This window comes from Pleurodeles waltl, chromosome 10 (genome assembly GCF_031143425.1).
Source record: "Pleurodeles waltl isolate 20211129_DDA chromosome 10, aPleWal1.hap1.20221129, whole genome shotgun sequence".
NCBI lineage: Eukaryota > Metazoa > Chordata > Amphibia > Caudata > Salamandridae > Pleurodeles > Pleurodeles waltl.
The window spans coordinates 732,888,137-732,902,979 of record NC_090449.1 but is presented as its reverse complement, the minus strand read 5'-3'; the positions used below and the strand labels follow the sequence as shown (position 1 = coordinate 732,902,979).

At 44.3% G+C, this 14,843-nt stretch overlaps 1 protein-coding gene across 19 annotated transcripts in view; it reads left to right on the top strand.

The window, feature by feature from the left end:
* Window positions 1–14,843, top strand: part of SVIL (supervillin) — a 601,346-nt gene that overhangs the window by 526,319 nt on the left and 60,184 nt on the right. For all 19 annotated transcript variants that reach the window (XM_069211285.1, XM_069211277.1, XM_069211284.1 and 16 more), the window contains 3 exons: window positions 13,300–13,405; window positions 13,519–13,726; window positions 14,518–14,651. In XM_069211285.1, coding sequence (XP_069067386.1) covers window positions 13,300–13,405; window positions 13,519–13,726; window positions 14,518–14,651 — 448 coding nt within the window. The remainder of the gene's footprint in view (window positions 1–13,299; window positions 13,406–13,518; window positions 13,727–14,517; window positions 14,652–14,843) is intronic.

The window sequence follows — 14,843 nt, the reverse complement described above, 5'->3', positions numbered from 1 at the left end:
GACATCTAGAGCACGTGATGGGCAGTTACAGGTACGTTCTTTTTTTACACAAAACCTGTCAATTCCTTTTAGTAGTATTTTGGGCAGATTTAATTTGTGTGCTAGTATATTTGTTAATCCCAGCAGTCACTGAGTTTAGGGAGATCAGTGCTAAAGATGGAGTCTGTGCAGTCAAGCAATTTCCAATTCAAAGTTTTACCGAACAAAAACAAATTCAAATTAATGTTGAATGGCTTGAACTTCGTAACTATGCATTCAATGGCATGTGTGTCTGTAGATACACATGCTCTGCATACTTCTGCCATCTAGTGTTGGGTCCAGGTGTGTACAAGTTGTTTTTCTTCAAAGAAGTCGCAAGTCAGGAGGTAAAGTGACCCCTCCTTTCAGTGATACTGCACATGGGCATCGCCTCCATTGTTAGATTGTTTTCTTTCCGCCATCTGGTTTGGACGTGTTCTTCAGTGCTCTGGTTCAAGACCGTTTCAGGATCCCTTCAGACCAACCTTTGACTTCCGTATTCAGTACTGTTTTTGATCGTGTTTAATTAATGAGCTTGAGCCGCAAACGACACTGTCGGGACTCTCAGGCCTTCGGGCCTTGCCCGATCGGGCCTCTGTTTTTTTTTTTTTTTTTTTTTCCCTCACTCTTTGGTATCAAACAAATTTGCTGCTAATGGAACGGCCATGGTTTTTGTATTTTGTCCTAGGTGTCATACCAAATATCCATACGCAGACCTCCAATCAGTGTGTAACCTTTGTTTATAACCAGATCACAATGAGGAGAACTGAGAGGCCTGTCGATCATTTCGGTTGAAGAAAACGCTGCAGGATCGTCTGGCACAACGGAAAGAAATGTAGTGAAAAAAAACTGAGACACTGGACATCTTTGGGCTCCAGGACATCGAGCCACAGGAGGAATTTCACGAGGCTTCTGCAACGGAAAAGGGGGCTTTATCCATTTCGACTCCAGATCAGAGTCGGAGACTGAGGCGGGCGTGCAGACACAGCAGGTACCATTGGTGCATCTCGCAGTGAGTATAAAGGCCCATATAACAAAGAAGCATTCAGCTTCGACAGAGACTAAGGCTACTGGGCAACCACTGCCATCAGGCCATGGTCTGCACAGAATAATTGTCAAGGGTGCCCTGCCTTCCGGCTCGGGCTAAAGGCTCTCCCCACAAACTGGCTTCAACATTTTCAGCATCGGCCTACCCTAGGCTGTCTTCGGTTCCGACAACATCGACATCGAACATTTCGGCACAGAAACGAAAACCTTGTTGTAGGTGGACTCTTGCTCTAGGCAAAACCGCTGGTTTAGTGATGACAGCACTTTTGTTTGTAGGCAACTAGGCCAATCCTACAAGTCACAACAGTCGGTCCAACCCTCTTGGCTCATAAGCAGTGCCTCACCAAAATCCCAAATAGTAAATGGTGATTTGTGGCAGCCTTTACACATGAACGCCAGTGTGTGACATCTCAGGGGAGTTGTGGTCAAACAGAGATTACGTTTTTCTCACATGAGCAACACATCTCATTCACACAGACCATGAAAGAGATGCAGTAAAGTTTTCAATAGGTTTTATTAACAAGGCTGCAATCTACTGTAAAATGCATGGGCTGCAATGAATAGGATAATGAACAATGCAAGAAACAGAATTGTAAAAACGAGACTCATGAATATAAAGACCCCCACCATCTTGCAACAACATGAGATGTAAAAGATCCATAATACTCTAGCATGGGGAAACTAATCTCTAGCCTAAGGAGAGCTAGGTACGTTCAACATAATCTGCCAGTACCATGTCCATGAGAAGCACCCCCCCCGCCCCCATCCCTAGTTACCTTGGAATGAGGTCTCATAGATCAGACTCCACAGGGCCACAAAGGCTGGATCTGCATCATGGCAACATGTAGCATTATAGGCATCTATTAGGAATCCCTGTGATAACCTTGTATGCATGAGATTTATTTATTCAGATCTTGTAGGACCCCTGATGCAGGTATGTTCCCAAACAATAGATAATAAGGCATGCTTGGGGCAGCAATTATATAAACAATTTCCACAAAGTATATTCTGTTCCTGTCACATGTAAGTGGGAAAGGGACATGTGAATACCTATGTTTTGTCACTTCTCTTAGAAGCCGATCGAGACGCCTTCACAGTGTGGCACTGACTACGTGAAATCAAAACATCTGCCTAACTATAAACATAGCAACCATCTTTGAATAAATAATTAAATAAATGCACTAAAACAGAGCAGGTGAAGTAGGTTACGTCACTAGGTGATGGGGCACAGGCCTGCAAGCCAGAAGGCTAAGCGAACTCCTCATTCCCATAAAAACTAAATAGGATCCACTACAACCTTCTTCGCCATCGAAAGTTCAATCATTTGGATCGAAACCATCTGTTTCAGAGCCGGAGCCTTTTTTACACACTATGGCAAAGCTGGATCTGAAACAAAAAAGTTAAACATATTCAACCACATACTGTTTGGATCATCGCAACATCTTCTCATTTTAAGCCCCAAGCTTTACTTGAGGAGGCTATTGATAGCCATCCACCACCTCGGAAGAAAAAGGACATTGCCACCAGTCAGATTCCTTTACCCTTACACCCTCTCCTCCACCACACCACTCGCACTCAGAGGTAGATGATTTAATAGAGGAAACTTCATTAGGGTCCCCACACTCAAATGTAGAAGACGAGGGTGAGGCATGATTACACACAGCAGCCACCATTAGACCCTGGGGGGATGGGGGGGAGAACATATGATATTGACCCACCAGGTGGGACACAGATCCAAATTTATGTCCAGCAAAACCATCTCTACCAGATGACACCACATCATTCAGTGATTTGGTAGCTTGGGTGGCTGCAAACCACTAGGTCCCATTACATAAGGACCCTATAAAAGAGGATTTCTTATTTGAAACTCTTTCTTCCACCACTAGGGCATCTCAATAACTGCCAGTGTTAAAGGGGATGATGCGACGTGGGTGAAATTTTTAAAGACTCTGTTAGCTCTTGAATAATTGCACCCAGGGTTGACAAAGAATATAAACCTGCCCCATCAGTTCCTGCTTATACTAAGGGGAAGATTTCATATTACTTAGTAATTTCCATTGCTCCTAAATGAGCTAATTCTCAAACTTCTGGGGACACTTCCTCCAGACATAATCCAAGCTTATTGATGCTTGAGGCAAAAGGGTGGGAGTTCAAGCAGCCAACCACTGGAGAATTGCCAACACGCAAGCACACTTGGCAATGTATCATAGAGCACACTGAGATGAGGTGGAAGACCTTATTAAACATCTCCCAGAAGAATTTTAAAAAAAGGGACAACAGCTTGTAGAAAAGGGCAGGTTAATTTCTAACAATTCTATTAAATGTGCTCTTGATTCGGCAAATACAGCTACCAGGGGAATAAACACTGGTTTGTTACTACGCCGTCACACATAGTTGCATACATCAGGTTTTCAACCTAAAGTTCAACAAACACTTCTAAGTTCCACTTTTGATCAGACACAACGTTTTGGTCCACAAGTGGACCAAGCTCTAGAATTTTTTTTCAAAGACACTGATGTTGCAAAGTCTATGGAGGCCCTACAAACTCCTGGAAACAAAGGCTCCTTTGGTAAACCAGCCTGCAAACAAAGCAATAGTTGAGCAACATCCGAATCCTCTACCTCTTTCCGGCAACAGTCACCATCCCCTTCAAGAGGGTTTTATAGAGGGTCACATAAGGGAAACAATTCCGAAGGTTGAGGAAGAGGTGCTGCCACGCGTACCTCCCCTTCCACCTCAAAGCAGTGACTCTCTTCTCATTCCCCTCGATCTCACAACACCTGCCGGGGCAATGTCTACAACAATTTTTACCCAACTGGCAAAACATTACAACAGACCTGTGGGTGTTGGATATTATTCAACATGGTTATTGCCTGGAGCTCATAACCACACCTCCAAACATACCACCAAGCACAGGGTCTCTAGAACATCTACAATTATTAAATCAAGAAGTACAGGCTCTCCTTACAAAGGAGCAATAGAGTTAGTTTCTAATCATCAAAAAGGAACAGGAGTTTATTCTCTGTACTTTCTCATTCCCAAAAAAGATGGGTCATTTCGTCCAATTCTTAATCTCAGATGACTAAATCAATATATCCTATCAGAACATTTTCATATGGTCACTCTACAAGATGTAATACCACTAATACAACAAGGAGACTTGATTTCTGCGCTAGATCTAAAGGATGCTTATTTACACATCCAGCACACAGGAAATATATCAGATTTGTCAAACAAGGCAGACATTACCAGTTAAAAGTACTCCCATTTGGAGTAACAGCTGCACCTTGTGTATTCACAAATTCCTCGCAGTCGTTGCAGTGCATCTACGAAGACAAAGCAGTCATGTCTTCCCATATGTGGACAGTTGGCTTATCAAATCCAGTTCGCTTCAACAATGTCTTCAGCACACACAGACAACCATTCATCTCCTACACCAGGTAGGGTTTACCATCAACATAAAAAAAATCACACCACCAACCACCATCTTGTATACAGCTCTTTTGAGTAGCTGTTTTAAACACTCACTTATAATTAGCCTACACCAATACAATCAGGATTCAGAATATAACTGCTTCAAGTACTCCCTGATCAACATAATCCAGTACAAACAGTCCAGAGAATTCTAGGAATGATGGCATCTTGTATTCCAATTGTGCCATATGCACGACTACACATGCGTCTGCTGCAGGAGTGTATGGAGAATCAATGGTCTCAAGCACAGGGTCAGTTTCACGATCTAGTGTTGGTAGACAGCCTCACGCACTCTTCTCTGCAATGATGGAACACACAAAATCTGAGAAGGGGGTGGCCATTTCTAGACCCTGTTCCCCAGATCACTCTAACAGCCGACTCATCCCTTGTAGGTTTGGCACGCTCATCTCCACAATCTCTCAATATAAGGGTTGTGGGACACCAAACACCAAGCTCTACACAAAAATTACTTGGAGCTTCAAGCCATTCACCTAGCACTCAAAACTTTTCTGATTCATCTCCAAGGCAAGACTGTTCTAGTCAGGATGGACAATACCACAGCCATATTTTATTTACAGAAACGGAGGGGACACACTACAATTCAACTAGCTCAGACAATCTGACATTGGGCAATTCACCATCGCGTTCAGTTGTTAGCAGGTGTAAGGAAATGCCTCCTTGGCATGGTTACCCCCTGACTTTTTGCCTTTGCTGATGCTATGTTTTGAATTGAAAGTGTGCTGAGGCCTGCTAACCAGGCCCCAGCACCAGTGTTTTTTCCCTAACCTGTACTTTTGATTCCACAATTGGCACACCCTGGCACCCAGATAAGTCCCTTGTAACTGGTACCTCTGGTACCAAGGGCCCTGATGCCAGGGAAGGTCTCTAAGGGCTACAGCATGTATTATGCCACCCTAGAGACCCCTCACCCAGCACAGACACACTGCTTACCAGCTTGTGTGTGCTAGTGAGAACAAAATGAGTAAGTCGACATGGCACTCCCCTCAGGGTGCCATGCCAGCCTCTCACTGCCTATGCAGTATAGGTAAGACACCCCTCTAGCAGGCCTTACAGCCCTAAGGCAGGGTGCACTATACCATAGGTGAGGGTACCAGTGCATGAGCACTGTGCCCCTACAGTGTCTAAGCAAAACCTTAGACATTGTAAGTGCAGGGTAGCCATAAGAGTATATGGTCTGGGAGTCTGTTTTACACGAACTCCACAGCACCATAATGGCTACACTGAAAACTGGGAAGTTTGGTATCCAACTTCTCAGCACAATAAATGCACACTGATGCCAGTGTACATTTTATTGTAAAATACACCACAGAGGGCACCTTAGAGGTGCCCCCTGAAACTTAGCCAACTATCTGTGTAGGCTGACTGGTTCCAGCAGCCTGCCACACTAGAGACATGTTGCTGGCCCCATGAGGAGAGTGCCTTTGTCACTCTGAGACCAGTAACAAAGCCTGCACTGGATGGAGATGCTAACACCTCCCCCAGGCAGGAGCTGTAACACCTGGCGGTGAGCCTCAAAGGCTCACCCCTTTGTCACAGCACCACAGGACACTCCAGCTAGTGGAGTTGCCCGCCCCCTCCGGCCCCGGCCCCCACTTTTGGCGTCAAGGCCGGAGAAAATAATGAGAATAACAAGGAGGAGTCACTGGCCAGTCAGGACAGCCCCTAAGGTGTCCTGAGCTGAGGTGACTCTAACTTTTAGAAATCCTCCCCCAATAGGATTAGGGATGTGACCCCCTCCCCTTGGGAGGGGGCACAAAGAGGGTGTACTCACCCTCAGGGCTAGTAGCCATTGGCTACTAACCCCCCAGACCTAAACACGCCCTTAAATTTAGTATTTAAGGGCTCTCCCTGAACCTAGAAACGAGATTCCTGCAACTACAAGAAGGACTGCCTAGCTGAAAACCCCTGCAGAGGAAGACCAGAAGACAACAACTGCCTTGGCTCCAGAAACTCACCGGCCTGTCTCCTGCCTTCCAAAGAACTCTGCTCCAGCGACGCCTTCCAAAGGGACCAGCGACCTCTGACTCCTCTGAGGACTGCCCTGCGTCGACGACGACAAGAAACTCCCGAGGACAGCGGACCTGCTCCAAAAAGACTGCAACTTTATCCAAAGGAGCAGCTTTAAAGAACCCTGCAAACTCCCCGCAAGAAGCGTGAGACTTGCAACACTGCACCCGGCGACCCCGACTCGGCTGGTGGAGAACCAACACCTCAGGGAGGACCCCCGGACTACTCTACGACTGTGAGTACCAAAACCTGTCCCCCCTGAGCCCCCACAGCGCCGCCTGCAGAGGGAATCCCGAGGCTTCCCCTGACCGCCACTCTCTGAAACCTAAGTCCCGACGCCTGGAAAAGACCCTGCACCCGCAGCCCCCAGGACCTGAAGGACCGGACTTTCACTGCAGAAGTGACCCCCAGGAGTCCCTCTCCCTTGCCCAAGTGGAGGTTTCCCCGAGGAAGCCCCCCCTTGCCTGCCTGCAGCGCTGAAGAGATCCCTTGATCTCTCATTGACTTCCATTACGAACCCGACGCTGGTTCTAACACTGCACCCGGCCGCCCCCGCGCCGCTGAGGGTGAAATTTCTGTGTGGGCTTGTGTCCCCCCCGGTGCCCTACAAAACCCCCCTGGTCTGCCCTCCGAAGACGCGGGTACTTACCTGCTGGCAGACTGGAACCGGGGCACCCCCTTCTCTCCATTGAAGCCTATGCGTTTTGGGCACCACTTTGAACTCTGCACCTGACCGGCCCTGAGCTGCTGGTGTGGTAACTTTGGGGTTGCTCTGAACCCCCAACGGTGGGCTACCTTGGACCAAGAACTGAACCCTGTAAGTGCCTTACTTACCTGGTAAAACTAACAAAAACTTACCTCCCCCAGGAACTGTGAAAATTGCACTGTCCACTTTTAAAATAGCTATTTGTGAATAACTTGAAAAGTATACATGCAATTGAAATGATTCAAAGTTCCTAATGTACTTACCTGCAATACCTTTCAAACAAGATATTACATGTTAAATTTGAACCTGTGGTTCTTAAAATAAACTAAGAAAAGATATTTTTCTATACAAAACCTATTGGCTGGATTTGTCTCTGAGTGTGTGTACCTCATTTATTGTCTATGTGTATGTACAACAAATGCTTAACACTACTCCTTGGATAAGCCTACTGCTCGACCACACTACCACAAAATAGAGCATTAGTATTATCTCTTTTTACCACTATTTTACCTCTAAGGGGAACCCTTGGACTCTGTGCATGCTATTCCTTACTTTGAAATAGCACATACAGAGCCAACTTCCTACAGCAGGTTAGAAGAACATCTGCCAGGGACAGACGGTGATCTTTCCAACCTACCCAGCAGGATGCGGCAACAAGTCCACGAGTGGGAACTCCACCCTTCATTCGTATAAAAGTACTTCCATTGGTGGGGGTTTTCACACATAGATCTGTTCACAGCAGCCAACAACTCAAAATACCCAGTCTTCGCCTCCAGTCTACCACACCCTCTCTCCAAGGGCAATATGCTATGGATGAGTTGGTCAGGGAGATTTGCTTATGCTTTTCCACCTCTCCCTCTCCTTTTTGTGCTGAGGAAGCTCAGACAATCCCCTTTCACTCTCATTCTGGTGGCTCCCACTTGGGCATGTCAACCACAGTTCACAAAACTACTCGAACTTTCACTAGTTTCACACGAGAAGCTTCCCCTACATCCTGACTTTCTCACTCTGAACCATGAAGAAATCAGGCACCCAAATCCCAAAGAACTCAACTTTGCGATTTGGCTCCTAAGGTCATAGTTTGGACATTTAAAGTTGCCTTCAGAACACGTGACCATTCTTAAGGAAGCGCACAAACCCACAACCAGAGCATGCTAGGCTGCTGAATGGAAAAGGTTTGTTATTCACTGTAAAAACAAACAAATTAATCTGTTTAATGTAATTATTCAAAATATTGTTTGCTAGTTGCCCTACTTGCAAACTTGTGGGCTAGCATATACCTCAATACGGCTGGACGTGGCAGTAGCAGCATAGCTACAAAACAGACAACATTGAACATTATTCAAAATTCCAGTTTTTTTTTTCTTTTTTTTTATAATCAAATTGTTATTGTTTTGAAAAGGTACAAATAAGGAAAACAAATAACTAGCAAAACTTGATCTCTTTCACACCAGTTGGACAATATATTCTGGTCTGACATTTCAATGTTTCAAACATCTGTAAGAAGTCACTTCGTCACAGTTTGCCAGGGTAGAAACAAGGTAAGAATAACAAGGGTATACATTTGTTCTAAGCCCCTTATCTTAGCTTAGGAGTCCCACCCATTTCCCCCATATTCTTTCATACTTGTGAGGGCATCCCCTTGATTCATGCACCACTTTTTCTTGGGCTGCACACCAGTCCACCCCCTTCCTCCATTTCTGAAGGGAAGGACCTTTGGTGCTCATCCAAGCGGCTGCTATATCTCTCTTTGCTACCGCAGTCGCCGTTCCAACCAATGTTTTATCTGTTCTAGATCCCTCCATATCACTCATCATCCCCAATAGTATCGTTTTACAAAATTCCAGTTATGAAAGCATTTATGGAAGGTCATAAGAATGATTCCACCTAGGGTGCCCCCAGCACCAATGTGGAATCTTAATATTGTACTTACCTGACTTATGGGACCCCTATTTGAACGTTAACATAAATGTCTAATCCAGTTTCTCTTGGAAAGTAGCATTTTTGGTGACAATCACTTCACTAAGATGTGTGAGTGAGCTTCAGGCATTAACCTTAGAAGAACCTTTTCTCCAGATACATAAGGATAGGGTAGTCCTTTGTACAATCCAAAATTTCTTCTACAAGTGCTTTCCACTTTTTACCTGAACCAATTGGTAGAGCTACCAGTTTTCTTTCTTCAGCCTGATTGAGTTGCTGAAAGAGCTCTAAACACCTTAGATGTTCAAAGAGCATTAATGTACCATATTGATAGAACTAAAGACTTTCGTAAGACTAAATAATTCTTTGTGGCTTTCTCACCTCCACATACAGGGAAGGCTATAGCTAAAGCAGGCATATCAGGATGGATAATCAGATGTATCCAAACATGCTACATTAAAGCTAAAAACTCTTTCTCCTAAAACACACTCAGCTCGTAAAGTAGGTGCATGTATAGCGTTTTTGGTTAATATAACAAGTGACATTTGCAAAGCAACCACATGGGCAAATCCACATACATTTACTAAATATTACTATGTGGATGTTTTTGCACGTCAACGAGCAAATGTTGGACAAGCTGTGCTTCATACTCTTTATCAGACAAATGCAACCACCCACAGGTTAGCCACAGCTTTTGGGACGGCACTACTTTACAGTCTATGCAGAGCATGTGTATCTTCAGCCACACGTCATTGAACGGATTGTAAATTACCCTGTAAGCATCTGTTCGTGGCATTTAGTGCTCTAGATTCATATGCACCCGCCCACCTCCCTAGACACCCGTGGCCGATGCAGTGTTTCATTACACTTCACATGCATGGGCATCTTCTACTAGCACTATATTCACCCTCCATTCTCACCAGACTGCGGGAAAACAATCGAGTCAGTGCCCATGCACAGTATCTGCAAAGGAGGGGTCACTTTACCTCAAGACTGACTTCTTGGGGGTGAAAAAACAACTTGTACACACCCGGACCCACCACTGTATGGCAGAGGTATGCAGAGCATGTGAATCTACAGCACTACATGCCACGAACAGATGCTTACAGGGTAAGTAACATAATCTGTTCTGATCCTACACATTGTTGAACTTCACACAAATAGGTTTCTACAAATGTGTGCCCATAGCAGCTATTTTTGTGACTATAATGCCTTGCTTGGGTCACCTACTTTGACTCAACCCCTTTTTTTAGGTCAAGCACAGCAGTGCACAAGTGCTGCTCTTTTCGACATGTTGTAATCTAATCTGTGGGCTTGAACCACCCCCTCACTTTCGTTCGTTCCTGGCCCTGCCTTTCAAAAATCCTTTGGCTTTGTTGGCAAATGCTTTACATTTGCCCTGCCTTGAGGCTGTTTTGTTACGCCTTGCAGACTGACCCTGTTACATGGATTATTGCATCATCGGCCATATACTTTAGAGTAGGCGTGCTACTTTTTTCTTTTGTTTATCCCCCTCACTCTCCATGGCGGCCATTGCGCTTTTAAGTTTCATGTAGCGCAAACTCGATCTGAGGTATCCTCATTTAACTTGGGCTTCTCTCAGCCTTTTGCCAGACTTGGAAGCTTGTGTGTTTTTTCTTAAGAATATCCTAGTACTGGTTTGTAGAGTTAATAAGTTTGTTGCTTTAGTATGCCACAAGTTTCGAGTTGATGTTCGAAATTAGCAAGGCTTCATGTTCACAGGCCTGCGTGTTTTGCAGGAACTGTGATGGAACTGGTGTGGGTAGATGTGCGCACGCACATCAGTCGAAAACCCTGGGTCTGCCTGAACATTAATAAACAGCAAGAGCTTGCTGTTCCTTGTGGGCCTCAAATAGTTCAGTATGCAACAAGGGAGTGCAGGCCAAGCACATAAGTGCCCTGAGGGCCTTCGAGGGCTACCAGACCACCAAGGTAAGGTGGGCTGTGTTTGTGCCCCTCGGGGACCATTGGGTTGTTATTCGGGAGCGCAATACCAACACTGAACTACCGTACATGCTTGAAAATTTGACTTTTCTTCTTGATTATAATTTTGAACTTGGAATTGTCTGTGGAATTTGTTCATATCTATCACTATTTATTATTTACTTGTCGGGACAATATGGAAGTGAAGTGATTACATTTTTGGGAGAGATGCTGAAGCCTATATTTATTCGAAATAGTTAATCAAGGCTTAGACCAGAATTTGCTTTGAATCTGGCCGTTATTTTTAGAAACTTATTTTCAGACATTGATGTTTGGCTGACCTTCCGTTCCTTTCCAAGATGGCCACGTGTCATATGGTGCTCCGATTGGCAGTCCATTTTGGAAAGGAGTGTTTGTTCTAAGTAACATCGTGCCAGTCCTAAAATGTATGTTTTGTGACCATTTTGGAAGAGTATCTCCTCGAACATGAGACAATGATAGTTACAGGTGCTTATCGAGATACTCAGGCACCATCTTGAAAATAAATTTTCCCAATTCCAGTCGACGGATACTCATCTGTGTAGATCGATTTTCTCATTTTAAGAAGCATAATTCAGTAATACAACGGAGTTGCAACTATGTAGCAAAGATGTTCTTATGTTCATGGTACAAGATTGAAACATTCTCCTCCATAAACTTGTTGAACATCTAGAGTTTTAAACCAATCTGAGAACGTTTTCTAATCTCATCGCGTCAAATTACCCTTGGGTGACTCTAGATTGAAAATAGTTCCTTATAACTGTAGAAAAGTATACTTAATACCCGAACAGCACTGGAATTATATGACCGGAAAGGACTAAATTATGAGGCAGTGTTGAGCAATTTGTGTCATGAAAAGTCCTACTAGGCATTTACAACGCCAATAGCTCTCTTGCAATGTCAGATCTACTGCATTGCAAATGCTTGTTTCTATCTTCCTATTTGAGGCTTGTGATTTGGTCCCAATGATGCATATCGTTTTAATATTTTCTCCAAGAAGTAATATTCAGAGAGCAAGTGTTAAGTCTTAGGGAAACTGAAGTATTGAAAGTTTACAATTAATTGTGTACAGTGACTCTAGGGATTAATTTCTCAGAACTGCTTTATGCTGTTCTGTGTTGTCAGCATTTTTGAGTGGTTTATAGTGCATTTCATGATGTCATCTGTAAAGCTAATTCTGCCCATTTTTGTCACTTTTCAAACCGTGTTGCTGGACGTGCTGCTCTTTTAAATCTATTAGCTCCTCGAGACTCTTACGGATGAGTAGTTGCGCTTTACAAACTCTGATTTGTTTTAAACATTGCAGATGTTTAATGTTCTTTGATGGAGGATGCCTTTGTGTGGCTCCTCCATTGGAGATCTGTGTTGTGTATGACAATCTCTCGTTAGCAAAGGTCATGATCATTATTTATTCCCATAATCTGTGGGTACTTCACTTGATGTTTCAGTTCCTTGATGCACCTCGGTTGCATTTAGACACTGAAGAACTCCCTTACTACGAATCCAGGAAACCTTTAGTGACATTAACACTAGCATCACTGAGTGCTTTTACCTTTACTGGTGACGTTCCTTTTGACAAAATCACTTGGACAAGACTCCAGATTAACGATTGAAGGGGATTGTCTGCAAGGATCCCCACACGTGTTTATCAAGTGTTCTGGAACTTGACCGGCAACAAATGCTTCCGGCAGTCGCGTCAGGTGTACGGTAGACATTATTGTCCCAGCTGCAGTGCTTTAAATGGGCTGATACAATCCGGTACGCAGTACCGACACTTTATTTCGATTGGGAAAGTACCTTCACTTCTCAAGAAAAACGTAATACTTTTAATTGGAAAGTATCGGCACTTCTAAGAAACAAGCAGGTACTCTGGTGCAGTTTATATTGATATTGCAGTAAACGTAAACATTGTACATAGTCGCATACCATACATTACATGTCGTTCGTTTCTCTCCTATATTAATTTACGTGCCCCATTGTGCTTTATATAAAGTTTAAACTAAATGGACGCCTAAACTAACATTGACATCTAAATGACTTTAAAATATGTTCATTAAATGTTGTTTGGGCCGGTTATAGTTCGGAACCATTAACATTGAGTATTTGGTGTTTTGTTTCGGTAGGTGCAAGTGCTGCAAGGGAAAGAGCCGCCTTGCTTCCTTCAGTGCTTCAAGGGAGGAATGATCGTGCACACGGGTAGGAGGGAAGAGGAGGAAGAGAATACGCAAAGTAAGAAGTGATTTTCAGTTCGCGAATTAAAGCAAAGGGTCGCTTCAGTGCATGTGCATATTCGTTTTTAATCTGCCGTATGTTCTAACCTGGTGGTCTTCTGCCCCCTGCAGGCGAGTGGAGGTTGTACTGCGTGCGCGGAGAAGTCCCCATTGAGGGGAATCTGCTTGAGGTAGCCAGTCACTGTAGCAGTCTGCGGTCGAGGACGTCTATGATCCTTCTCAGTGTAAATAAGGCTCTAATGTACCTGTGGCATGGGTGCAAGGCGCAGGCGCACACAAAGGAAGTTGGGAGAACGGCAGCGAATCAGATAAAGGAGCAGTGAGTATCAGAAGAGGAATTGGGCGTTCCGTGTGCGTGATTCAGTTCTGTGAATATGCGAGTGGACAGCTATGTAGGATAAAAGCAAAACATAAAAATGCTCTATACTGCCTTTTGAACTAGCCGTATAACGATAAAGCAGAAATGCAGCCTTCAACTATGTACAAAAACGAATGGAGTTACAACCAACACCTGTGCTCATTCTTTCATGAGCGGCAAACTGATATGATACTGCATCGGGAATTTCGCATCACGGTTCAGTTGTTACCAGCAACGGTATTTCAGCATCTTTCAGAATATTCCACCTGCGCGTAGAGGTCGAGGGCAGCAGTAATGCGAGTGTCGTGAGAACTCCTCTAAACTCACCACACACTTCTCACCAGGTTTTTAATCGCCAAACGCAGAACCCAATTGGGCACAATCTCTCGTTTGTACCCGACACGGCATTCGTTTTCTCCTTGGGGGGGGGGGGGGGGGGGGGGGGGGAGGGGGAGGGGGGACTTATTGAGGCCTTAAGTGCTTTCATGTCCGCAAAAACTATAGTTCAACATATTGTGGTGCGGTTGAGACTCCTGGATAGGCGTTACTCTTAAGGAATGTGAAATGCATATTTAGTGGCCCTGTGAGCAAAACATGAGCTGAGTGAGCGCTCATAGAACTGATTGAATTGACCCCCCAATTGTGCTACCTTGCCCTAAAATCAAAATCTTCTTCCAATTATGTATTATTTATTTATGTTCTTGCTACAGCCTGATAGTTTTGTCCACTCACATTTTTTGGGTGTCTTTTAGATGTCCTTTGGAAGCAGGGTTGCACAGCAGCAGCAAAGTGACAATACACGAATGTGACGAAGGGTCCGAGCCTTTAGGCTTCTGGGATGCGCTGGGGCGGCGAGACCGGAAGGCCTACGATTGTATGCTTCAAGGTAGGTGGGGTGCATCCCATATCAATAGCAAATATTTAAGAATAAAAAAATGAATCAAACAGGTATTACTTTAACCCCAGTGATGATGGCCCATTCATTATTGCATACAAAATGAAATTTATGAGTAGCCATAGGAAACACTGGGAAAAGGATCAAATATCGGGTGATGTTGGGTATGATTCTATATAAGGA